The 23,516-nt window shown below is 46.4% G+C and overlaps 11 protein-coding genes across 11 annotated transcripts; 8 read left to right on the top strand and 3 right to left on the bottom strand.

Moving 5' to 3' along the window:
• Positions 1-1,543: 1,543 nt before the first annotated feature.
• Positions 1,544-4,407, top strand: FMAN_02078 (uncharacterized protein; the record flags this gene model as incomplete). The annotated part of the gene is made up of 3 exons (XM_041826278.1): positions 1,544-2,078; positions 2,135-2,797; positions 2,849-4,407. 3 exons carry the CDS (start codon positions 1,544-1,546, stop codon positions 4,405-4,407), a joined length of 2,757 nt encoding a protein of 918 aa, XP_041677436.1.
• Positions 4,408-5,793: 1,386 nt separating this feature from the next.
• On the top strand, positions 5,794-8,084 carry FMAN_02077 (uncharacterized protein; the record flags this gene model as incomplete). Its single annotated transcript, XM_041826267.1, has 2 exons — positions 5,794-7,479; positions 7,524-8,084. The coding sequence occupies 2 exons, from the start codon at positions 5,794-5,796 to the stop codon at positions 8,082-8,084; spliced, it is 2,247 nt and encodes a 748-aa protein (XP_041677435.1).
• A 2,009-nt stretch (positions 8,085-10,093) lies between these two features.
• On the top strand, positions 10,094-11,031 carry FMAN_02076 (uncharacterized protein; the record flags this gene model as incomplete). Its single annotated transcript, XM_041826255.1, has 2 exons — positions 10,094-10,394; positions 10,448-11,031. 2 exons carry the CDS (start codon positions 10,094-10,096, stop codon positions 11,029-11,031), a joined length of 885 nt encoding a protein of 294 aa, XP_041677434.1.
• A 395-nt stretch (positions 11,032-11,426) lies between these two features.
• FMAN_02075 (uncharacterized protein) lies at positions 11,427-13,031 on the top strand (the record flags this gene model as incomplete). The annotated part of the gene is made up of 2 exons (XM_041826244.1): positions 11,427-11,873; positions 11,934-13,031. The coding sequence occupies 2 exons, from the start codon at positions 11,427-11,429 to the stop codon at positions 13,029-13,031; spliced, it is 1,545 nt and encodes a 514-aa protein (XP_041677433.1).
• Positions 12,964-13,217, bottom strand: FMAN_02074 (uncharacterized protein; the record flags this gene model as incomplete). The annotated part of the gene is made up of 2 exons (XM_041826233.1): positions 12,964-13,061; positions 13,115-13,217. The coding sequence occupies 2 exons, from the start codon at positions 13,215-13,217 to the stop codon at positions 12,964-12,966; spliced, it is 201 nt and encodes a 66-aa protein (XP_041677432.1).
• A 369-nt stretch (positions 13,218-13,586) lies between these two features.
• FMAN_02073 (uncharacterized protein) lies at positions 13,587-14,883 on the top strand (the record flags this gene model as incomplete). Its single annotated transcript, XM_041826222.1, has 3 exons — positions 13,587-14,292; positions 14,347-14,556; positions 14,603-14,883. The coding sequence occupies 3 exons, from the start codon at positions 13,587-13,589 to the stop codon at positions 14,881-14,883; spliced, it is 1,197 nt and encodes a 398-aa protein (XP_041677431.1).
• Positions 14,884-14,930: 47 nt separating this feature from the next.
• Positions 14,931-15,482, bottom strand: FMAN_02072 (uncharacterized protein; the record flags this gene model as incomplete). The annotated part of the gene is made up of 2 exons (XM_041826211.1): positions 14,931-15,218; positions 15,270-15,482. The coding sequence occupies 2 exons, from the start codon at positions 15,480-15,482 to the stop codon at positions 14,931-14,933; spliced, it is 501 nt and encodes a 166-aa protein (XP_041677430.1).
• Positions 15,483-17,333: 1,851 nt separating this feature from the next.
• On the top strand, positions 17,334-17,983 carry FMAN_02071 (uncharacterized protein; the record flags this gene model as incomplete). The annotated part of the gene is made up of 2 exons (XM_041826200.1): positions 17,334-17,513; positions 17,561-17,983. The coding sequence occupies 2 exons, from the start codon at positions 17,334-17,336 to the stop codon at positions 17,981-17,983; spliced, it is 603 nt and encodes a 200-aa protein (XP_041677429.1).
• A 30-nt stretch (positions 17,984-18,013) lies between these two features.
• FMAN_02070 (uncharacterized protein) lies at positions 18,014-19,525 on the bottom strand (the record flags this gene model as incomplete). Its single annotated transcript, XM_041826189.1, has 4 exons — positions 18,014-18,272; positions 18,318-18,489; positions 18,535-19,226; positions 19,272-19,525. The coding sequence occupies 4 exons, from the start codon at positions 19,523-19,525 to the stop codon at positions 18,014-18,016; spliced, it is 1,377 nt and encodes a 458-aa protein (XP_041677428.1).
• A 578-nt stretch (positions 19,526-20,103) lies between these two features.
• FMAN_02069 (uncharacterized protein) lies at positions 20,104-21,096 on the top strand (the record flags this gene model as incomplete). Its single annotated transcript, XM_041826178.1, has 4 exons — positions 20,104-20,229; positions 20,276-20,539; positions 20,589-20,954; positions 21,079-21,096. The coding sequence occupies 4 exons, from the start codon at positions 20,104-20,106 to the stop codon at positions 21,094-21,096; spliced, it is 774 nt and encodes a 257-aa protein (XP_041677427.1).
• Positions 21,097-22,383: 1,287 nt separating this feature from the next.
• FMAN_02068 (uncharacterized protein) lies at positions 22,384-23,482 on the top strand (the record flags this gene model as incomplete). Its single annotated transcript, XM_041826167.1, has 3 exons — positions 22,384-22,796; positions 22,839-22,925; positions 22,981-23,482. 3 exons carry the CDS (start codon positions 22,384-22,386, stop codon positions 23,480-23,482), a joined length of 1,002 nt encoding a protein of 333 aa, XP_041677426.1.
• Between the last annotated feature and the right edge of the window lie 34 nt (positions 23,483-23,516).

Genomic DNA, 23,516 nt, shown 5'->3' with positions numbered 1-23,516 from the left:
AGACCTGGGGTCTGCATCTCACATGAGTTCCCTGTTGTGGAGATTCTTCCAGTGGCAAGAGCTCTGGATCTTCCTCGGACAGGTACCAGATCACTTCTATCCCGACCCGGTCTCGAAGTTCCAAAGGCACTGCCCTCTGCATCATTGTGAGGTATTTCCGAAAGTCTATCGTCCATCGGGCCAACAGAGGCAGTCCGGGTTAGCCTGCCCCGCCTGTGAATGGGCAGACAGTTTGTATGATCACAGTGTCCCGTACCCGAGGTACTGGGGGAATGTGCGGGTTACGCTAGATTCATCGCTGCCAAAATATCCAAGTGTGGGTGACATTTTACAGAGCGAGAACCCTGTCTTGCGCTGCATCCGCGTGTGCGAAGACGTACGTGATAGGGGCACGGCAAGTTCCAACGATATGGAATGCTATGATACCTTATCCGCCGCTGACGCTGCCGCTGCATGTCTTGTGGGGAGGCGTCATAGCTGTTGCCATTAGCAGCACGATAGACTATGTACAACTGATTCGCATCGGGTTTTATAGCCTGTAAAAACATAAGCAGGCGAACGGGAAAGTGGAGAGGGGGCAATGATTAGAGTAAGAAAACCGCCCCGCTATTTTAGTTCCGCGTTTTGGTCCTAATCCCGCCGTAAGCTATTTTATGTATATACAGTACAGTGCAATTAGATTGATTTTTGTTCAATTACTTACCTTATGAAGACCTCATTAATACCAGTCAGCCTTTTTCTATGGATGTCATCGTTGACGTAGCCTGCTTTTCTGTGAGCGACTCTTGTCAGGAACAAAAGTTAGTAAAAGCTCTCAGCCCATATGTCCTGTACTGGATAAATCCAACACAAGTAGTACATATTCGGGTCGCATGGCAATCGGGGGCTGTTGACATAGTAATCGGACGCTACATAATGACTTTCATTTAGAAGCTCAGAACCATACGCGAGTACGAGCTCTTGGTCTCAAAGCGTCAAGATCAGCCATCGGATTTTCATGATACTGTATCTTCGATGGATGGTCTAACTTAACAACCGTTCACCAGCTATCTCAATCAGAAGCTTTGCGGAGCCAAAATGTGACCACAGGTATGTCTACGGACTGCAAAACGAACCCAACAAAAAAACTCACTATAACTAGTTTTGTAGCCACTTCCTTATCCACCTGGCCCTCCTCGACTGCTACAATATTACTTGTACCTCTCAAGGGTCAAGTCTCCCCTGGAGTCATGAAATTTATTCTGCGAGAAAAAAAAAAGATCTCAAAGTTCTCAACAAGCCAAAGGGGAGGAAGAGAAGGAGAAAATAGCCTTCACTCATTAGCCTCTGGCCCTGGTTGCATGAAGTTCGGTACAGTATGTACTGTACTTGACAGTGTATGAATTGTAATCCGAGGTATAGCTGCTCAGCCCTTCTAGTTAACTCCAGTTAAATTCGGGATCTGCTCTATATTTAGACACAGTTGGTTAATTAGGACAGTCCCTCATATCTGTGGGCTAAAAATAAGTTCTTTGCCACTATTTATAGATTAGCCGTCAGCCTGATGTATTCACATTTTGAACATAGAAAGGGTTTCTCTACATCGACAGTCCATCCCGAATTCTTACTCTACCAAACCAATTTAGAACAAACCAAATATCACACTGAATTTGCAACATCCTTGACTTTCATCTCAATGGCCGCCATAGCAACTCAACCAGTTACTATTCCGGAAGCGGATCTTCCGAACCTGGATAGCATCTCTTTTTGTCAGGCTTCATTAAATGACAAGCTAAAAAAGATCTGCGATGACTTCATCGCAAGCCAAGATCCAGAATTATTCAATGACCTCAACACAACCAAAGCGGCAACGGCCCTGGGCCGAGCAGATGACGCAGCGCTCAAAGCCGCAGCGCAACAATTGGTAGACGAAATTTTGACTTTCGGGGAAACCTCGTATGATGATGTACTTGGCGTGAAGAATGATTCATCACCAGAGGAAGTTTTGAGAAGTTGGCGGCTACGGGGCTGCACCATCCGGCCATATCTGTCGCATGGCGAAGCCCCGTTGCAGCAAAGTGCGAGGAAGGCGTTCATTGGTATGTCATCTTGCTCCTTGTTGACAGAACCCATAAGTTTACTATAGACTCTGAAGCACTTATGTGTGCGGCCCGCAAGAAAAGCATCAGCGAGAGAAACATCTACGAAGTGGTTGAGTGGGAAGGGTTGGTAGATCTTAACGCCCTTCCTGATGATGACGGTACGCCACCTACAGAAGCGTCGGTAAAAGAACCACCACAGGAAATCAACAACGTCTATGAGAAAGCAACCGCCGATATGGTTGCTCTGAAGTTGAATCCTCAAGATGTAGAAGTACGGAAAAGGCTAAACACCCATAACCTTGCCATCATGGAACATAATAAGAAGATGGGCAAAATACGAAGGGATCTGTACCAATGGATTATCCCATTGGAGTTCTTCTCCCCTCAGTACATGGAAGCCGCCAAGAGGTATAAGAGTCTCGATGATAAGCCAGCCGACGAAGTTGTCGCAAAAGAAATTGATAAATTAAAGGAAGTCGTGGACACGAAGATTAGAAAAGACCATTTCAAGCAAAGCTGGAGCATCCCATCAGCCAGTGCCTACGTTGGCAGCAGCAAGGAGATCAAGAGAATCATGTCATGCGCCACTGCTCATGAGCGTCTTAGCATAAGCACAGACGCGGACGTAGCAACGAAGATTACTGCATTCAGGAGTATTGTATCCAGAATGCATCCCGTCTTCGCATTCCGCCAAGATGCACATGAGGCACTAAATCGTATTATTCCCCCCTCCCCTTCTGAGAATGCACTTGACTAATGATAAATAGAGCTTTGCACAGCTGCTGAGGAGGTTGGAATCAGCGATATAGAGGTAAGCTTCGGGCGCGAATGGGATGGTGGCAGTTGGGAAGACACACGGCAAGACGAAGACGTCGTTCCTGAGCCACCAAGCGCCATTAAAAAGCTCTATTCAGATGCTAAAGAGTCCATGATAAGCCTTAGCGGAGACCCAGGTGATGGCGCTGTAATCAGCGTCGTGGAGGAGATAAACGAACAAATAAAGAAGCTTAGTAATGATGCATCTGGAAGCGGCCCAATATGGAACATAAATGTGGAATGGTGGTGTCAAACCTTTCGTGACATGGCAGAACAAGAAGCTATTCTGAGAAACGACATCGAAGACCGAGGTGCTAGAGAGAAGATTGAAAGCTTGATTAAAAATATAGACACTTACTTGAAGAGGAGTCACTTACCATCAGATTGGTCATACGGGAGTGCGGAGAAAGTTATACGAAAATTCCAGGGGGAGCTAGATGGTCAGAAAGAGATCCTGGAGGCTGTTGTTATGGATATGAAATCCATGTTTGACGACATCACGACCCTCCAACAAAGACTTAACGACCAATCACCGAATGAATCCCAGATGAGTGATGTCGTCAAGCTGGTCAGATCAAAATATTCAATGGTCGGTGAACTGAAGAAAAAGCTTGAGGATGCAAATGACAGGGTCCGGAACTCTCGAAGCGTCAACGAATTTGTGGAGGCTGTCCAAGCTTCTCAAAACGCGCTGAAGGAAGCCAGGCAAGCCGATCAAGAATGCGATGCAGCAAGAGAATTACTTGCGTCGCTACCGGATTCAAGCCAGAAGTCCGCATCTAATGCTGTTCAGTATCCTTGGGCAACAATGCCGTTATCTGGGGATAAAGTTGTGATTGGCTACAAAAGGTCAGGGAAAGGATATCAAGTTTGTGTTCAAGATAAAGTGAACGGCAGACTTGTCCGTGAATTAAAGGCTGGTGCGATTATCGGACGAGGAGTCGTTGACGAGTACTGCGAGACACCCGGTTCTTGCAACATGCAAAAGTCATCTGCTCAGTTCGACAACGTGGACCTGAAGGCCAGAGACCTTGTGAAACTCCACTTCGTTGCCACACAACAACCCAAAGTACGCAACGCAGATCGACCTGACATAGCACCCGGATCGTATTGCTGTGTGGAACTTCGTGATAGAGGCATTTTCATGCTCACAATGACGAGATTTCGAAGAATGATGGGAAAGCACAAGGCGGATGAAGAAATGGAACAAGTTTGCAACGAGCAGAATACTCCGGTACCATGGGAACAGCAGCCGCTAACCACTTATGTCAAACCAACGGCAACTAAGAATACCCAGAATAAGCAACAGATAGTAGCCGGTGTTGCAGGAATAAGCCATGATACGACAAATCTCGAATCACGGATTTCTATTTTGGAGAACAAAATCAATGACTTTCAGGCAGGATTGCCACAATTGCTTGAGAGTACAATCAAAAAGGCTATGTCTACGTTCCAGGCTACATTTGAAGCAGAATTAGCAAAGGCTTTGCAGGCTCGTAGCCACCAATGAGGTAGACTTTTACCACGAATATAGCTATAATTCTAAGTCGATATGGAAGTTATGGTACAAGGTATCCGGGTGGATTTAGAAGCTGTGCTGGTAACAGAAGGTGGTTAAAGACCTATGTATCGAAAGGTTTGGCCATCCCGAGCTTGGAAAGAACATGGATTGAGTTTGTTATCGAGATTATGTTGAGTTTGAATACTATATAAAACCTCATGTGCTGGAGTGTCCGAGAAGACGTAAAGCGAACAAGAACTTGTATAAACGTCCTGATGTACACGAGAGTGAGCGATCTCAAATGGTCTTGGTTTTGGAGCAAAGTGGATAGCCTCATCATCTACAAGCGTCTGAAGAGACTGAATAAACGTACGATGAGGACACTGATAAGGGTCTCACTGAGAGCTGATACCTTGTCCATACATATTCCTTGTGACTTTCTGCTCCTCAGTCCAAGCTTCAAAGGCAACTGGGACCAAGTACTCGTAGCGAAGCCCACAACGGAAAATAACTGGATTGATCACGTCTGGGGACGTCCGGCACCTCGTAGGTCCCTTTCATGCTTATTCAGATTGGATCGGACGGGTTGAACATGAACGCAGATGGTTAAGCCGGCCAGATCGATTTTCGGTTTCAAGCGACGTCAGGAAGGAGCATAGTACACACCGAGGTAAGGAAGGAACCGTCTCATCACGTTTGATCCCATGCCAAGCTTACCGAGGGCAATTGAATACAAGACCTCAGGTCTAGTGTTTGGGACTCTTCAATGCGGCCGTGAGCTAATCTGTTACACATCCTAAGGAGGGTGACTTTTTCTCAATTTTCCTCATGAATAGCAAAAGCCATTAGACTGAAGAGCTTTCATTAGTTCCTTGCTGCTGTCAGATAACTGGCCCACAAAGTCCCTGCTGCTCTAGCAGGGCCATCCAACGGACGGGCCATCTAATCCCAAAATAGCACACAAAAACGGCAGGCTCTCGATACCTCAAATGATCCTCCATGGAACAAGGTTGGCCAGTCACGTTTCCAATTCTTTCCACGTCACATTCATAGCCTAGATTGGTGGCTGCCTAAGCCCCTATAAAGTGGAGCGCACAATCTAGCGACTTGCTCAATTTCGAAACGACTTTCCTGGAAGAGGGCCTAGCTCCCTTTCATGCAGCTCGTCTTCTCATAAGTAGCCTGTACGTGCCACAATTGCAACACGAGAGCTGACCTGGTAGATGCACAATCTGCAAACAGGGTACGTACAACTATAGAATTGATTGATACTAAATGTGTTTGCCTGCTACAGGTTCGTCTAGTGTCAAATTTCGACCCCCTCAGACTTCCACGTGAAGTGCTCTCATTGCGCGACTCATTCACACTCACTGTACCCATCCCCTCTCATCCAACATGGCTCCTGCCACACGAAAAAAAGTAGTCTCTGGTTCCACAGGGAGAGCGAATAGTACGGAAAGAGGCACGGTTGCTGATCGATGGGAGGCAGCCGGGATCAAACGGAAACGCGACCCCAGAGAATCAGATACTCGCCGTCCACAGAATCAACATGCGCCTGCGACCGACCCAAAAGATAGTGGCAGGCTTGCAACACAAGCCAGTCGAAACCGGACAACAACATATCATCAAGGAAACCGAGAGACCTTTTCTGGCTATCGGTCACCTCCATCAGACATCATCGATCTTACAAACGAAGACGATGATGACGCTGTCGAAGGAAACTGTGAAAGAAGCAAGGAAGCAATACAACACCGCAGAATCACTCCCAGTATCAAGCCAGAACTTTTGAACACAAGTGATACCGATATTATTGCCAGTACCAGTATCAAACACATAAGGCCAGTCGCTTACGATGAACCAGTGGGAGACAATGGAATCGAACAAGAAACTTCATCAATGGAGCCAGATATTCATTCAGCCTCCGTTGCGGCCGTAATAGGTGTCACTTGTGATCATCTACTGGCGAGCAACAAAAAATCCGCGCCAGAACCCGGTCCAACAGCCATATTAGGGATACAGCAAGGCCCAGCCGAGACGAATACTCCTGAGCAATTGGTAGAAGGACTTCTCAAGAGCGATCTAGAAAAAGCCAAAATAAACGTCGAAAAGAGCAAAATGAGATTGAAATGGCTCGAAGAGGAGCTCGAGCGCGAAAAAAAGAATCTTACAGCGAACCAAACAGTTGTCCAATATTTCACAAATTTAATAAATGGCTCCAAGGCCGGAGCAGGATTCTTCAAAGCCCCGAAGAAGAAATACACAAGGCATCACACCAAAACGGATAACAAAAGATATTCGTCAGTTGGGGAAATTGCGACTGGCCCGCCGGTATCTATACGGCAGCCGACTAGAACTCTATCTACGGCACCTACATCATTCATCACGCATAACACCCAGCAATCACTTGAGAATCCTCACCAAAGTACCACCGTTGACGAGGATATGCTTTCGGAAACGGGATCCACCACTTTACACTGCGGTACCCAGAATTATACGGTGAACCCAGGGATGCATAGCCGGAATATTGATGCAGCAGAGAGTGAAAGTCGGATGTCGAAAAATTACAAGACCAGGCAGCTTCTTCAAGGCAAGTGCTCGCTTCCTAAATACAGAATATCATGGGAAGAAATAAAACACAGTGAGTTATGCCTTATTCCTAGAGGTCCCTCGTTGACCAGATCAGATGAGATACATAAGTCCGTCGAAAGACAAATAAGAAGAATAACGGAAGGCTACGGAAAGTGCCAGTGTAATAAGAAGGGAACCAAGAATGGAACCGACGAGGGATGTACAGAGAATTGTACTAACAAAGAAAGCTCCATCCTGTGTGACGACAAAACATGCAGTATTGGCAGAGAAGAATGCCAGAATCGCTGGCTCGAAACCTGGGCCCGCAAGGAAGGTGAACTCAGTCAAGATCTTGAAATCAGGGAGAATCCAAGGTTTGGAAAGGAACTGATCTGGAATGGCCCTGTAGGGAAAGATCCGGAACGTCTGATTGCTGAATACAGAGGACAACTTATCTCGACCAACGAGCTTATGGCTCGAAGAGAGAAGCAAGATGGAGGTAGTATCACGGAGGTAAGGATATTCCTCGTTCTACGACACCTTCTAACATTCGAAAGGGACATTTTAACTTTGAGGTCAAGTCTCTGGGAGGACCTGAGCATCTGTGGCTGGATTCAACATACAAAGGCAGTATTGCGAGGTTCGCCAACCATAATTGCGACCCAAATTGCATTGTCATCCAGTTTTTGGACAGCAATGGCCCGAGGCTGTTCCTTCAAAGCGCCAGGCGTATCAATCCTGGAGACGCGATTACCATCAACTACGGCCTAGGGGTTCCTCCAGCATATTTTAGAGTCACGATTGGTCTAAAATCGCAAGATGTGCCAGTTTGTTATTGTGGCCGCGACGGATGTCAGTGGAAAATAACTTCTGCGGTACGTGACATGGAGATCTGGCTTAATAAGGTGCCAGGGGATTGGTCTAAAGACCGAAAGCCAGGGGAGCCCGTCCCTCGAACCATGAATCTATACCTCCCTGGCGCAAGACACGCCATTAACGTCTTTGAGGGTGACTGTGACCCTGACAACGAGGAGAAAATATTAAGGATTGCCTGCGGGAAGGTGATCAGTCACCTTCAGGCATCGCTGGTCAAGACCATCGGGGAGAATGGCAGCTGAACTCATAGGTTGAGAAAGAGAGTGAAGCGTAAAAGGACTCAGTCATGTCTCTTTCAGATAGTAGCTTAGGTATGTTATCTTCTTTTGTCATAAACAATGCTCATTGTCTGTCTTCCTGCACAGTATAAAGGATTGCATACTCGCATAGAAACGCTGCCTCCCGATAAATTTTCTCAACATACTCCATTGAAGGACATAGCTTGTCGCAAGGTACCACTGAACTTCGGCGATAAATTTGTTTGTTTGTTTGTTCATTTCCGTGTTACGGTCTAAGCGCCCGCCAATCTCCAATTGGAGTAAGAAGCCTTGCTAGGCTAGTTATCGTTCCATATGGGACACTATTCCGTTGATACTGGTTTTGCTGATGTTTTTAGGGTTTTTCCAAGTCATCTGCCGCGGCAGGAAGTGAAAAAGGGGCTGCGGTTCTGGCAGGCCGGCCAGGGCCGTAAGCCATACCATATCTTGGATCACCTTGAAATCCGGCGCTTGATCGTTCTATCCTGCCACAATCTATATTCTCGAAGAGTTGTAGATACTCCATAAGTGATATCTGGTTTTCGTCCGAGTATGCCGCTGCTTGCGTGACGACTAGTGCAAGGTGTGCCAGTAGCATCAGATGGACTATGACCTTGTAATCAGTTGAAGCTATTTTCTGGATTAATGCCTCCTGGGGGTAACTAACCGCCTCATCTCACCCCGTTTGGCCCGGCATGGACTGTGCGCCATGACTCATGTCAGCAGTAACTATTGTGACCCACAAAGAAACTCTGAGGGTGTAGACGGGCAGCGTTGGTAAGGCCAGAAGAAGCGGGTTCAAAAGGCTAAGATGGGCCAATTTTGGTCATTGGGTATAAGCCGTACCTAAGCTCCAAGGTAATAGATGTCAAGAGTGTGAAAATGGAAGCCAGTTTCAATCGCAATGGTACACAGTAAATACGGATCAATGGACCGACTACAGTATGTACAATATCAGTTAACTTCCTTTACTCAGGGTGCTCATCAATTCAAGATTACGCCATCACGAACAGATTTCCAGTAAGTTGCCATCGCATGTCCTGAACAAACAGAAACGAAGTTTTATCGGTCTGACATCCGCTGGCTCACAGATCAATTTTCCCAAGCTGGACCAGCTAGGTTTCAGTGGCGTGACTTCGAAGGATGATGATATCTTAAGCCAAACTGGAGATTTTGTTCTCAACCTAACTTGCAACACCCTTGAGCGATTCAACATACCTAACGGGTACTCAATTCATGTTCTGAACCATTGTAGGGAGACTTTACCTCCACATCAGGACCAACCGAATCTCAATTCAATGTCACCGAATGTACTGGCTTGGAAAGTAAGTTAATAGCGATCGACCTTGAGCCACTTGAAAACAGTATCAGTGATACACTTCGAAGCCCTGCAGGTCTCGCGATGCTCCATGATATGCTGGTTCTTTACCAAAAGCGCCGCAATGTCGAGTACCGGCCCGGACTGGAACCGGAAAAATGTCAATGCAAAGATAATGGATCTACCTACGATTGGCGACACGTATACGATGGCTACAAAACAGCCTCTACAGAAGTCGATGGCTTCTCGGAGCTATGTTTCCTTTGCAATGAATGGTTCTGCGGCATCAGGACCTGGGAAGCGCACTGTCAGCATCACTTGGATCACCCAAACAGCCTTCCGACGTGGTGCGATCCTCTGACTTGCGGCGGGGCCCTCGCCAGAGCCGGTTACTGCCCATTCTGCCTCGGAGATGAGCGAATGCAAGCTTCTACACGGATGTATCAATTTCAGACGCGGTGGACCTGACTCAATCACATCCAAAATCACATCAGAGCGCTCACAAAAGGGACTATGCCCTTGAAATGCCCACGCCAGCATGGACACTGTCCGGGAAGTTTCGATTCCGTGTTGGATTTGCAGTTCCATCTTCAAGACGCTTTCGGTGTAGGATATTCCGCCTTCAAAGATTAAGAAAGTGCGATATCATGACGATGAATCTGAAGACATGGACGAGATGGACCCATTGCAGCCCCAGTACGACTTCCATAACACCTATCCACATGACCTGAAGCAGCAGCCATCTCCCAGATTGACAGACCTTTCCCAAGAGTCCACGCCTTTTTACAGCTCTAGCACTACTGATTATGTAGATGCCGGGCCATCCGCATGCAGTACGCCCCTTTCGTCTGTTCCGACAGAGATTATAATCGATCCGGCCATGTCCCAAGTGGAAATATGCCCGAATGATGAATTTACGGGATGCGCGGCCTCTAATGGTCCCCCCCAAGGAACAATAAGTTTTCAGAAAGATCAAGGTATGATGACTCGTCGAGACTCATATGATGATCGATTCTAACCATTATGGCAGCGAACGTGTGTGACTCTCTCTCTGTCACTTCGAATACTGCGAACGAATGCGGTAGGACTAATATTAATGATCCTATGAATGTTGATGCGCCATCTCAGGAAATACCAGCTGGTAAAGCCAACCAGGCTCCGGAAGATGTAATCCAACCTAGCCAGACAGATAACAGGAAAGAATCTATTACTAGAGTCCCTCAACAAGACAACCATGGCCAACAAGGCCCTGACAGGACTCTTTCTTTGGACCAAGAAGGTGTCGAGTTCGATGTTGAGGAATTGGTGGCCAAGGGGCGCATCGGAAAGCGAGTTTGGTACCAGGTTAAGTGGAAGGGCTATCCTGAGAGTGATAATAGCTGGGTGAAAAAGAAGGACATCGGCACAGGAGCCATAGGCTTTTATGAAGCCAAGCATCCCCATGGACAGGGCGCTTTTTGCTTCGAGAGAATTGTCTCAAAGCAGGTTGTGGGGGGGACCGTCCTCTATGAGGTGAAGTGGCAAGGGCAACAAGATTCTGAGAATATTTGGGTCGATAAGTGGGATCTTGGCGCCAAGGTCATTTTGGCGTTCGAGACCAGCGAGTTTACATAAGCTGGGTTGGGCTCTGAGTTTGAGGCTACTTCACTTTGAAAAACAGTCCTTTCTGTGTTTTTTTCTTATTCTTGAGCCAGTTTAATAATCAGTAGAAGCGCATTCATGTTAATATTTACTGCATTATCTCTCTACCAGCGAATGACATCTGTCTACTTAAGACGTTACACCATTACATTATACATCAAGCCCTCCTAGGCCTTCCAGTAATGTCCACCCAGTGCTCTGTACGATCTCGCTTGCTCGGAGAAGTGTTTTGCCGAACCAATCAAATCTCTACTAGGGGCTCATTGCTTTAATAGGTAGTATCACGTGATACTTATGTCTGCCCCTTTATCTGCATCCCAATTCTCTCAGCCCTTTTTGACATTCCTCAACGATCTTATGTATTCATAATGGCTCGGCAAATCCTATTTGGGAACCAACTCCATACGCTCGAGACGGCCGCTGAGTCGGAAAGGAATCTCCTTCTCCTGTACACCCACCAAGATGCCGCAGAAAAATTTAAGCTCGAACTTTGGCATCAGAGGCAAGCTATTGTGAACTTGATCCGGCATCATCTTGGTTTGCCTGAGAGTGCTATTTGCACAGTTCTACCGCGCGAATCTTGGTTACAAGGGGGGTTCAACATCTGCGTTCTCGTTGATGTGAAAAGAGCCGACTCAAGCAGAAAGCTAATTTTCCGCTGCCCCATGCCCCATAAGTTCGCTGAGTCCTATCATCCTGGCTCGATCGATGAGAAGGTCAGCTGCGAGGTGGCGACATACGTATGGATGTACGAGCATTGCCCTGATGTTCGTATTCCAAATCTCTTTGCATTTGGCTTTACAGACAGTACTAGTGTTAGTATTCCCAGCTTGTCGCCCTTCACAAAGATTATTCATGTACTCATTTCTCTCTAGTTTGTACACATCCGGCACGCCTCAGTCTACACCAAACTCTGTCGTAAGGCCTGGAAATGGATTTATAGGCACCTTCATCTTCCACTACTATCAGACTACAGGCAAGCCTCGGCCGCTCCAACCGTGAATACCGCGTACTTACTGTTGGAACATATTGGCCCTGAGACAGGCGAAATGCTCTCACTCACATGGCCCAATTACTTATCTGATATCGAACGGCGAAAGAACTTATTCAGAGGATTGGCTCGCATTATGATTTCGCTTGCGCGTGTCCCTCTACCTCATATCGGGTCCTTTAAATTCAACCCCAGGAGTTGCACAGTCTCATTATCGAATCGGCCCCTTACTTGTGCTATGGCTATCTTCGAGCAAAGTGGAACACCTAGGGTAATCCCGCCCGAGCGATGCTATCAGAACACAGACAGCTTCGCGTCTGACATGCTGACTCTGCATGATAACTATCTGCTTCATGATTCACATGCCGTGAGAGACGAGGATGATGCCCAAGAAAGAATGGCCCTTCGAGCACTACTTCGGACAGTCACGCACTTTTTCGTCTTGCCCGAGCGACGCGGTGGTCCTTACCTCTTGCAGCCCACCGACTTTCATCAGAGCAACATATTTGTGGATGACGAATGGAACATTACCTGCCTGATCGATCTGGAGTGGTTTTGCTCACTTCCCGTGGAAATGTTGTCTGTCCCTTATTGGCTTACGGGTTGCAGCATAGATCAAATCATTCGTGAACAGTATGAGTCTTTCGATAAGGTGCGGAGGGAGTTTCTCGCAAGTATGGATGAGGAACTACAGAAGGTAACAATGAAACATGACATTCAGATAACTGAGGTAATAAGAGACATGTGGGATTCAAAGGGAGTGTGGTATTGGGCCTGTATAAGATCTCTGAACGGTTGGCTATTTATTGTTGAGGATCACATTATTCCCAAGTTTTCTGCTGTTCAAGGCTTGATCAAGGATCTCAAACAGGTGTCCTTGTTCTGGCAGGAAAATTCCAGCCATCATATAAAAGCTAAAGTCGCCGACGAGAAAAGATACCAGGACGAACTTCAGTCTTTGTTTGAGTATCACAAACGCTAACGCAGCGGATGCTATTTGGAGGTGTCATAGCTATCTTGTTTATTAATAAGTCCTTTATTCAGTTGACAATACGAAATACTTACATATACTACTTCTTATCTTCCTTGTCAGTAGTAGCGCTTGGACCTTTTCCCCGAACTCTTCGAGCAGCGTCTCCAGATGAGACGAGCTGGGCCTTGTCCTCATCTTTTGGCGGTTTATAAATAGTGATAGCTTCCGCCTCTTCTATAATAGGAATAGATTCCTTTGAGGTTCGGTCCCCAGATTCATTAGGATTGGTTGACATAATAGGCAAGTAGATCTTCGAAAAAGTGCGGCGTTGAAGAAGAAGTTGCGTGATATATAAATCAAGAAGCTGCAAGATACTCCTTTTATATTATTTTTTACAGTATACACCTGACAGAACTCGCCCTTATCACATTAGAGAGACCAGGAAGACTCGGCTTCAATCAGCCCCCAAATAAAAGACCAGACATCGCTAACTTTGTTGAGAATCTCGTAGATGATTTTCAAAGCCAATGGAATGCATCCACGTTCCCTCATACCCTACAGCCAATGAACGATCTTTATGTGGAGCCTGCTCGGCAAATACTGGGTCAACTGACCAATCGTCGCTTCTTTAACCCCTCATCATGCCCTTCGACTCCTGATCAGACTTCTATCCGCATCCTGATCAGACTTCCACCCGACGCCTGGTCAGACTTCCCTCAGGCTTCGGTTCAGATTCTGCCCAACCTTTCCGTTAAGTTCATCGCCCCACAAAGGTCTGCAACTATGGACAAGCCACTTGATCTGTCAGAAAACGATCGCTTCTACCTTTTTGGTGTAGGTTGCGACAATAATGATTATACTGCAAAAGTCCGAGCTGCCCAGTGCTTCTACGAGGTCCGGAAGCTAGCTGACGCTCAAAAAGCTAAGCTGGCACAACTTGGCCGGAGACAATTTGCGAGAAATCATGCGATGATACAGGGGAACATGATCAAATCTCTGACTGATAGCGAATACTCTCAACTTCTTCTACCTCTTGTTACGAAGGACTTAACGTTGAGCGGACTTAAGACTTTCATTCTGGGCTGTTATACCTTAACTCCGGGCTTGACCAAAGACCTCACGGCACGTGGCCTCACGCCTTTGTTTCCAGGATTGTTCAAAGACGTAATAGGCGTCGTCTCTATCTTACCAGACACTTTGGAAGAGATAGTGCAACTTATCGGAAAGATTTGCGGGCAAAATCATTCAGGTTGGAGCACAGCCCTTTCCAGTGAGTGCTGGTGCCTGCTTGCTTTACAATTAACTAAGTAGACAACAACTGGAGACGCGCTTGACGTCGTGCTTGACGTCGTGACGAATCCGCGTATAATGTCTCAAGAATCTCCGCATGAGCCCGCAACCATGCCCACCGACACGGGCTCGTTTTGTGATGTTGGTGAGACTGGCTGTCTGCAAGTTTCACGGGATGCATTAGAAGCTGCCATGAATGATACAATCGATCCAAATGAAATACCACATGCCGCTGAGCGAGGGAGTAAGTGTAAAATTCTCTTTGAACATTCCTATATTGATAGCATCAGGAGCCGTCATACAAATGATAGGTGCAGACGCAAGTCGAGTTGAGAAACTCTTCGAGAACTCCCCGATTTTGGATGCGATCAAGACAAGCCGTCAATGGCGCTGGGAAAGATTGAAAGATGCATCCTCCGGGCAGTTGCAGCAGCAAACAAATTCTATTATCGCGCTGGTATATCCGAACGAAATAAATGACATATCATTGGTTATCAAGGTTGGGTATATGGCTGGTTGGGAGATCAACACGTATCTGAAATACGATAGTTCAAATGAACAGAGAACTTAGTTCAGGTAATAACACCTTTTCTCGAAGCCAATCTGTTTCCACGCATATCACCGTGGTTTGACTACTACATTGACATTAAACACCCTGACACGATCGCCAAATTCCACATCCCATCCCGCTGCTCCCGTTGACTTTTCGGTCTTTTCCTCGCCGAGTTGGCCATGGCGCGTAACTCCTACGAGGAGACCGTCTGCAGTAATCGTCGATGGTTTTTGGATAACAAAAGTATGGTAGCCCGTAATACGTTCGTTAATCCCGTTCTCTGCATCCTCGCCGATGCGTTTCGTGCTGCTTGCCATCGTGCGGTTCGGGGACTCTGCTGCGGCTATTCGGTACTGTGAAAGTTAGTCAAAGACACGACGAAAGGAGCTGAGGGCACCACCCACTAAGTAACTATATTGCTCAGATTGCGAGGCTATCGCGAGTGTTTGGCATACCAGCGTGTTCCATGGTTGAGCGCTTGATAGAATATAGCAGTCCTGTCCTTGTTGGGCAGTGAGGATATTTGCCCAAGAAGAATATGATGATACCCCAGTTTTTTGATGCCTGGCGCCAATTGCTGCCTGATAGAAATTGGTGCCTGGCGTGTCACATGCCATTCGCGAAAAGGGGAAGGTGCGAGATATTCAGGACCCACTTCGCATCCTGGTCAGATAACCATCTGCGTCCTGATCAGACAACCATCCGCATCCTGGTCAGACTACCATCCGCGTCTCGGTCAGACTACCATCCGCGTCCTGATCAGACAACCATCCGCATCCTGATTAGACAACCATCCGCATCCTGGTCAAACAACCATCTGCGCCCTGATCAGAGTCTGTCCGCATACCTGATTTTATTAGATGCATTATGGTTAGCCTTTACTGGTTTAAAATCGTCCTGCTTATTAACAGATATTTGTTATAGAAATAGATAATAACTTAGAATCCAATTTTATATAAATTCTATTAGTCTATTAAACTACTAGAGAGAGAATTCTATATATTGCTTTACTAGACCTATTTATTATTGCAACAGCCTCAAGCTTCAAATCTAGTACGTCTTTGAGATCAAAGTGCTGGTAATTAGTGATGTTAATCCTTGTCCATCTGGCCTAGACCAGGACGATTGCCTTATCTAACAGAGACCGTGCGATAGAGAGACACCCAGTAGCACTTTTGGGCTATAGAGGGACTAGTCTGTAGTATTACATGCATTGCTAGGCCAATGGCTTAGCCCAGTTGGCTTGTTGTATTGATGGTTGGCCAAGAGAGGTAGAGTTTGGCTGAACCCAGCGCCCCATCTGCATGAATTACTCCCATGTATCCTATGGCGAGGCTCTTATCCACAGTCGCTTTACTCAGTAGGTACCTGGCCCGGTTCGATGCTGCTGGTCAATGTAACTGGAGCGAGTCCAGGGCCAACCCGTGTGCACGCAAGCTGACGCCTTCTCGTATGAGACAGCGGGGGGAGGGGCGAGATGTGAAGAGGTTCTTGACGTGTTCATGTTGTCCCAGCCCAGGGTTTGGGAAAGAGACGAGATATCCCTTGCTCTGGTTGCAGCAACGGCGGAAAAGTCTCATAGTTCCTTTGGGCACAAGGACTGGCTCTTTATGGTAGTGACTTCAACTGGCAGCTATAAGAGCACTCACCATCCTATTAAAAGGTAGCCTCATCACAACAATTCTGGAACGAATATCTCCTGCAACAACTTAATGGGTACAAAAAATGCCCCTTTGATGTTATTGCGCCTATTTACCATAGTCCCGTTTGTTGTATTCCTCCAGTTCCCAAAATGCCAGAGCAGAGCGATAAAAAAGGCGACCCTACTCATGGCACCAACCATCCTCACCCTCCTGTACCTGCACCAGCTCCTCCGAATGGTGGTAGTACCTCGTCAAGAGGGTCTTTTAGTCAAGTTCTAGAACCATCAGACAAGAAGGTCGGGTTCAAGTAAATAGGAAATAGTAAGACCCCAAATGAGTCAATCGAATTTCTCATAACCATGATGAGCAGGATTAGAATACTTGGTGAGGAATGGTGGATATAATGAACCTGCCCGCTTCATTATGGCCAATGGAGATGAAATAATTAATAGGAAATTTGTCGATCAGTACCTTGTCTTTGGATTGAGAAATAAGATATGTTCCCTCACAATTGTATTCATTTGGCAAGACTTCAAATGAAGAGTAAGCACGCCCTTCTTCATACTGGCCTCACGTGACTTTGGTCGGAATCAGGTTAGTATGAGACAATTCCACCTGGCTTCCAGGTTCAGCCTCTCCATCGACGCATTAGGTTGGAAAAAACACAGCATCAGGCATCATAATCCAGAAGAGTAATTAACAACCGGGCTTTATGATACATATATAAATTATACTCTTTTTGAATTTGTTTCCCTCTTCTTCTCTTCCTTACCCGCCGCTCTCTCTGACCTGTACTCATTTGTCAACGTCCCATAACCATTCAGAATGCTCTTGCTTGGAAGTGAAGACAGCATTCACGAGGAGTTAAATCGCAGTGCGAGGCAGGTGATCTTTCGATTTGAGGATATGATTCCTGCTCCAGCTATGCCTGGTGCATTTCGACTTCCGAGACCACTTCTGCCCGAATCTGCCATGAAGCTTGTCAGGTGTTTTTATGAGGGAAAGGTATGTCTAATATGAATTTTTAGACTGTTATTCTGATTGGTCGATAGCGAGATGATATATTCCAGTGGGCAAAGGGAAAAGGGCTTCTTCTTGACAAACTAACCAAACATGGTCCTCAGATCATCCGGCTAAGACGCTGCGAGATCTCTGTGGATAGAAATGAAGTCTCATTCTCAATTGTTTTGCCAAATCCTCTTAAGGCTCAAACGACTGCTACTCAGACCGAGAGGGTTGCAGTCAGTATTACATCTTCAATGAGTACCAACATTCCAGCTCATTCCCGGCGCAATTTGGAAGTCGGTGATGTCATTGTTCTTGAAGAGTTAGAAAGACTTTTCGTTCCAGATGGAGATGACGCAGCAGGAGAGGTTCAAGAGTTATTTTTGGTGTCGACAGTGCATGTCGCAAACTTCATGCCACAGGGGAGAGGAGGGTGGAACCAAGCCCTCAATGTAGAGGAAGACAGTTAATCAAGAGCTGTACACAACTGGATTTTAGATCTACATAAAGCCTAGAGCGCCTTCTGTATCTTCCAGAATTTCGGAAAAGCTTAACCCAGTGACCATGGGCTCTTCATGACTACCGCTTTGCTGACTTTCTTCAGTTCTAACGGCTACTAGGAGTGGCCAGGGTAGGTTGCTGCCATTAAAAACTTCTGCCGTGCTAGGACCTTGTATTTCATGCCAAATATTTGAACTTGGGCCGCAGTCGTTGAAAGAGAGTTCAGTGAAGGAGAGAGCCTCACAAACATCTTTAAACCTGGTATTATTAGCAGAGACAAAACCGAAAGAATACATAACGTACGGCTTGCCCAGAAACCAACAGACAAAGCTCACAGGATTTATTGCCTTTATAACTCTTGAATCCTTTAGCTGCTTCTCTAATTCTGGACGAGCGAGGCAGGCGAAGTGTTGAATTATCTCAGTTTTGTTTTGGTCTGTTGCTTTATCCAGATGCGCGAACTTAAGTCCCTTGACTTTAACTGATCAGCAAATACGGCAGTTTCTGGAGAACCACTTACCAGTCATGGGTGCCAAGGTTACCAAACCTAGACGGTCACTCGTACCGTTTTTAGTCTTACAGAGCTCGTTCGCCAGCTTGTTCCTGTATCGTGCGAGTTGTGTGTCAAACCAACGCCTTTTGTTAACAGTTTTCTCCGTATTCTCGTCGCTCCGGTCCCACCAATTATAGAGATCAACGCAAGAGAGGAGATGTTGTAAGGCAGAAAAATGTAGATTGGATTGTTGTTGGCCTTGTTGCAGCCATAGTTGCAACTGTTCAACTTGATCATCCACTTCATTGGGGTTTGATTTGAGAAGTTCATGGCATTGTATCAGCCTTTGGGCTATATCATTATCACTCGCCAAGATTCTCTGCTCACAGAAATTCTTAACGGAGGAGGACAGTTGAGTAGAAAGGCGCGTTGCAGCTTCCGTGGCTGTCAACTTCCTTTTAATCGGCGCATGCTGACTCGGCGCGTTTGGTGACATCCGCTTCCTGTTTCGCTCAGCGAGGCGAGATGTCGTTGCACTGGCGTTTGAAGAAGTTAAATCAGACGCTTGGCTTATTGGCCAGGGTTCCGTGGTGTTTGACGGGATGCATGGCCGATGCAACGCGTCTAGATTCCCGGGGCACGACTGTGATGAAGCAAATGGCGAATGCTCGTTTGGGCAACAGGCTGTAGATCCCAACGTAGTAGGAAGATCCACAGACCTGCACATAATTAGATAAGAATTATAGAATGGTCTGCCTACTCACCGAGATATCAAACACGCATGAAGGAATACTTGCTCCCCGTCAACGTCAGTGGGGGCAACGCTGCAACAGGGGAGTACCAATGATACAACATCGAAACAGCGTCCATCTTGGGACGCATTAGTGGAGGCAGAGAGTTTCTCAGCAACGAAATGTCCGTTTATTTCGCGGAGGATCCAGACAATGTAATAGTCTCCATTACGCGTTATCCGAAATGAACGAAAATGTCCCAGGTATGTCGTTGATAGTGAATCCATGTGTCTCGGCGAGGGCGCAAAGGGCGGATTACGGTGTGTTTTGGTGTAATCGTGTGAAACTTGTGAAGGGCAAGGAGCACAGAGATATGTTGGCGGTTAGATGGTAGAGCCTTGAAGTTGGGAGGGGTGCGGCATCTCCGAATCCTCATGTGTTTTCGGAATTACCACACGCCCCTTTGGAGACATGGTGGGGGCGAGGAGTCAAGCCGGGGAACTAGGGGAGGGGTGCCGTAGCTCCGAAACCTATAGCGCTATTGAAGTCATCATACGCCCCTCTCCAGACCGCATGTCCCCATTTGGGAGCATTTTATCCCTGGGTGTTTTTGATGTCGCCGATTCGCATGGTTGATTGCACGAGCAAGTAGGGGGCCTCAAAATACAAATATCACTGCCCCTTCCTCTCCCAAAATTGCGAAATTGCACATCTGCAGTAGCATTCGGTTGCCTTCTCTGCCTCTTCCACCTGCATAAAGTATTACTACCTAGTCAGCTTAGTTCTCATACCTGCCACGCCCTTACAGTGCTCAGTTGTACTCAGATCATCTGGCCCGCCCGCCTCGCCGCGGTAGTCAAACCCAATGTCTTCGGCAATCACCGTGGAGGTTGTCGCTACCTCCTCTTCTTACCCTCATAGCGAAGTGCAGCCATTGGCAAATGCGAGTAAAAAGTCCCCCGCCATTACCTATATGGTACAGTTTGAAACGGTAAGGTGCGCAGCCCAATGATTCCAACATCCACTCATTTTTGTAGACCATTCAAGAGATCCCTTCCAAGCTCTCAGAACGTCGGGGCGTTGGCGAAGCGTGGCTACGTTGCCAGGTCCCGGCATGCTTCCTACAAAAAAACAGTTTCTGGAGATTGCATGTTGATCAATTCCCTTCCGTACGTATCTTAGACACAACCGACCATGACTACTGTACCGTCTCAATTGCCGACTCTTGCTTCGAATGCCTTCTTGATCTCGGCTTCCCTGTATACTTCGAGGATTGGGCAGCCTTCTACTGCCAGTTGGAGGTAAGCTTCTGCAAATTTCGTTTGAACATAAGCCATTGACACTATATAGGCAGCTCCGGATCACATTCAGCATTGCTTCTTCAAACTTTGTGCTTCTCTTGCCCCGAGCCTCAATAGCCAAACTAATGAATTATGGCATGAAAATTTTCGAAAGATTTGCACCGCTGACAAGCGGTGGAAGGCAAAACACGCAGACTCATTGGTACTACTTCATCAGTTGTTCTCCGCCGCCGGCGGAAAACCTATGGAGACCACCTACAGTCGCCATTTCAACCCTGAGAAACGATCAGTGAACGACAACTTGGCTAATCTTCGAAGGGTATTCGACAGTCACTGTACAGATGTACAGGAATTTAACCAATTGAACGCAGAGGATCGAATCGTACTCTATGTACCAATTGGGTTCCCCAGTATGGTATACGATACTCTACCAGCCTCCTTAATTAACAACCTCCCACTAGAAATAGTGAAGGGGGCTCAGTATTCGATGTATGGGTACCCTTGAAAATTGGCTCTGTTGAAATACTGACATACAGTAGTTGGAGAACAAAAAGTGACATGCCTTGGATTAAGGAAACCACAAGCTGCCTCTCGATGCTTCTCTATTATTGTGCAACGAAGTCAAATTCTCGCGACACATGTCGTGATTGGATGGCTTCATCAGAAGGCCAGAAGATTTTTTCCAAAGTGGTTCACATTTTAAACAAGCAACCAAACCCAGAAGAACTTGTGATATCATTGACAGCTTTGTGCTTGTTCGAAGAACTCCTGACGGGAGATACAGAACACGAGCTCCAATCTTGGGTCACAAGCCTGCCACCAAGCATGTCCAAATTATGTCGGACTGAACACATCACTGTCAAGATGTCGAGGCCCCAACCAACCTTATGGAGAGAAACAGGATCTTCCCTTGTGAAGGCTTGCCTTCCCCAAAGATCTGGGGATGAATTGAGGTGCAATATGGATATCCTTGGATGTTTGAAAAGAGTGATTCCTGAAATGCAACAGGCTAACACAGCTCTTGAGATGTATTGGGACAATGTGTTAAAATCAAGCATTATGATGGCGTCTGACAGGCCGAGATCTGTACCAATGCAGCGATCAGGATGATGCCACTTCTGCTTTCTTTCCTCCTTTCTTTCTTATCTTTTCCTGTTTTTTTGAACTTCTTCTTGGGTTTCATAGTATTATAGAGTCAGCAATGAGCACTGCACGGTTAATCACAATCACACAACATTGTCTGGTCGTTACATGAATCAACAAAGCGGTGTAATGATCAAATTGCCGACATTGCCGATCAGTGATTTTCATTTCCTGTGAATTGCCTCCTTGTCTGCACTGGTGTTACAGGGGAACCCACCTCAGGTAGTACCGACTTGATGCCGCCATTGAACCCGGTTCATGGAAAGATTGAAACAATCCCCGCTCCAGCACTTATCGTTATTTGATTAACAAGCTTCGAATTCAAAATACACAGACCAAAACGATTGACTACTGGCTTGGTCGAACCCTGTCACTTCGGTTCCCCGCAATCGTCTTGTTGCCCCTTTTCTCTGCCAAACGAAGCTGTCAGTTGTCTGTAGGTAGCGATTCAACCATGACACCGCCTTCTGGCCCTTGTTTAGCTGTTGACCGCTATTGAAGTAGTGACAGTCTTACGCGCCTGCAAAGCGGCACAGCAAGCCACAATATTCGAGGGTTCTTTCTTTGGGTTCATGTTGGCTCCTCGCTTATGAGCCAAATTTTTTATATCTTTATTGGGTCCCAGAGCCTCAACCTAAGCATTTAAAAGCAGCTTACTGGCTATCCTGCTGGACATTCGTAATTACATACAGTACACAAAAATGGAAAACGCATCAATTCGATTGGAATTTATAGAGTCTTCAATTAAGAATTACAAACAGAATCTTTGCCACATTTTCCCCATACCAGACCTGGATAATTTGCTTAATCTCTATACCCACAAGATCGATGACGCACGGCTACAGCAGCTCCCATTCGTTATAGCACTTAGTGTTATGATCTCTTTGGATAAATCTTTGAAAGAGCTAAGCTCTCAAAGTCACGCCGGGAACCATATCGAGCAATTGGATTGCTGGATGACAAATACTCGGATAAAAATCGAACTAAGCACACCGACTCTTCCTGTCGTTCGTGCGTTATTGCTTGCCGCACTTTGCTACGAGTATAATGGCAGCACCACGATAGCCTCAGATTGCTTTACGGAGGCAACAAATATATTCAATGGCACCCTTTGGTAAGTAATATTCTTTGAATCAAGATTTAGCTAACATTGCAGTGCGCTTGGTGGCTTGGATGGACTTCAAGACAGGCTTCCAGCTGACGAATTCTGCGATTTAATTCTGACGAGCTGGGACTTCTCTAAGTACGAAGAATCATGGCTAAGACATGAAAGTAATGCATTAGCTAACGGCTTACAGCTTCCAATTCCCAATTTTCACGGGCAGAAGACCCAATTTATTACCTTTGGTTCACTTGAATCTGGGGATAGTCCAAGAGAAATATGGCAGACAAGCTGTGGAAATCCTTCTTAAGAAATGGTCATGGATCGATCTCAAAGTTCAAATATCCAATCTGCCTGATCCACCTGCCGCATCTGGGCCCCTGCTCGCAATGCTTCGTTCATTCGAAGCCTTGAAACCTACGCATCCGGCGCCCAAGGAAGTAATTTACCCTACTGCTTACTTAGAATATGTGCATTATTACGCATATGTCTATTATAAAGCGGTTTCTATTTACCATACCCTCTCTCATGAAGCTCAACAAGAAGTTTGCCCAAAGCTTTTACAATGTGCACAAAGCTACAAGGAATTTCTTCAGAAGGTTGAAGAACATTTAGGGACTGTTCAGAGTTTGGAAAGAAAGCGTCTCATATTACTGCTGGGGTTTGATGAGCTGCAACTTACTAAGGCGTCGGATTGATGAATAACATCTCATTTTGCAGAAGCGTTTCTTG

The sequence above is a fragment of the Fusarium mangiferae genome, assembly GCF_900044065.1.
Source record: "Fusarium mangiferae strain MRC7560 genome assembly, contig: FMAN_scaffold001, whole genome shotgun sequence".
Classification (NCBI taxonomy): domain Eukaryota; kingdom Fungi; phylum Ascomycota; class Sordariomycetes; order Hypocreales; family Nectriaceae; genus Fusarium; species Fusarium mangiferae.
The sequence above is the reverse complement of the archived record's forward strand: the minus strand, read 5'-3'. Positions and strand labels throughout refer to the sequence as shown.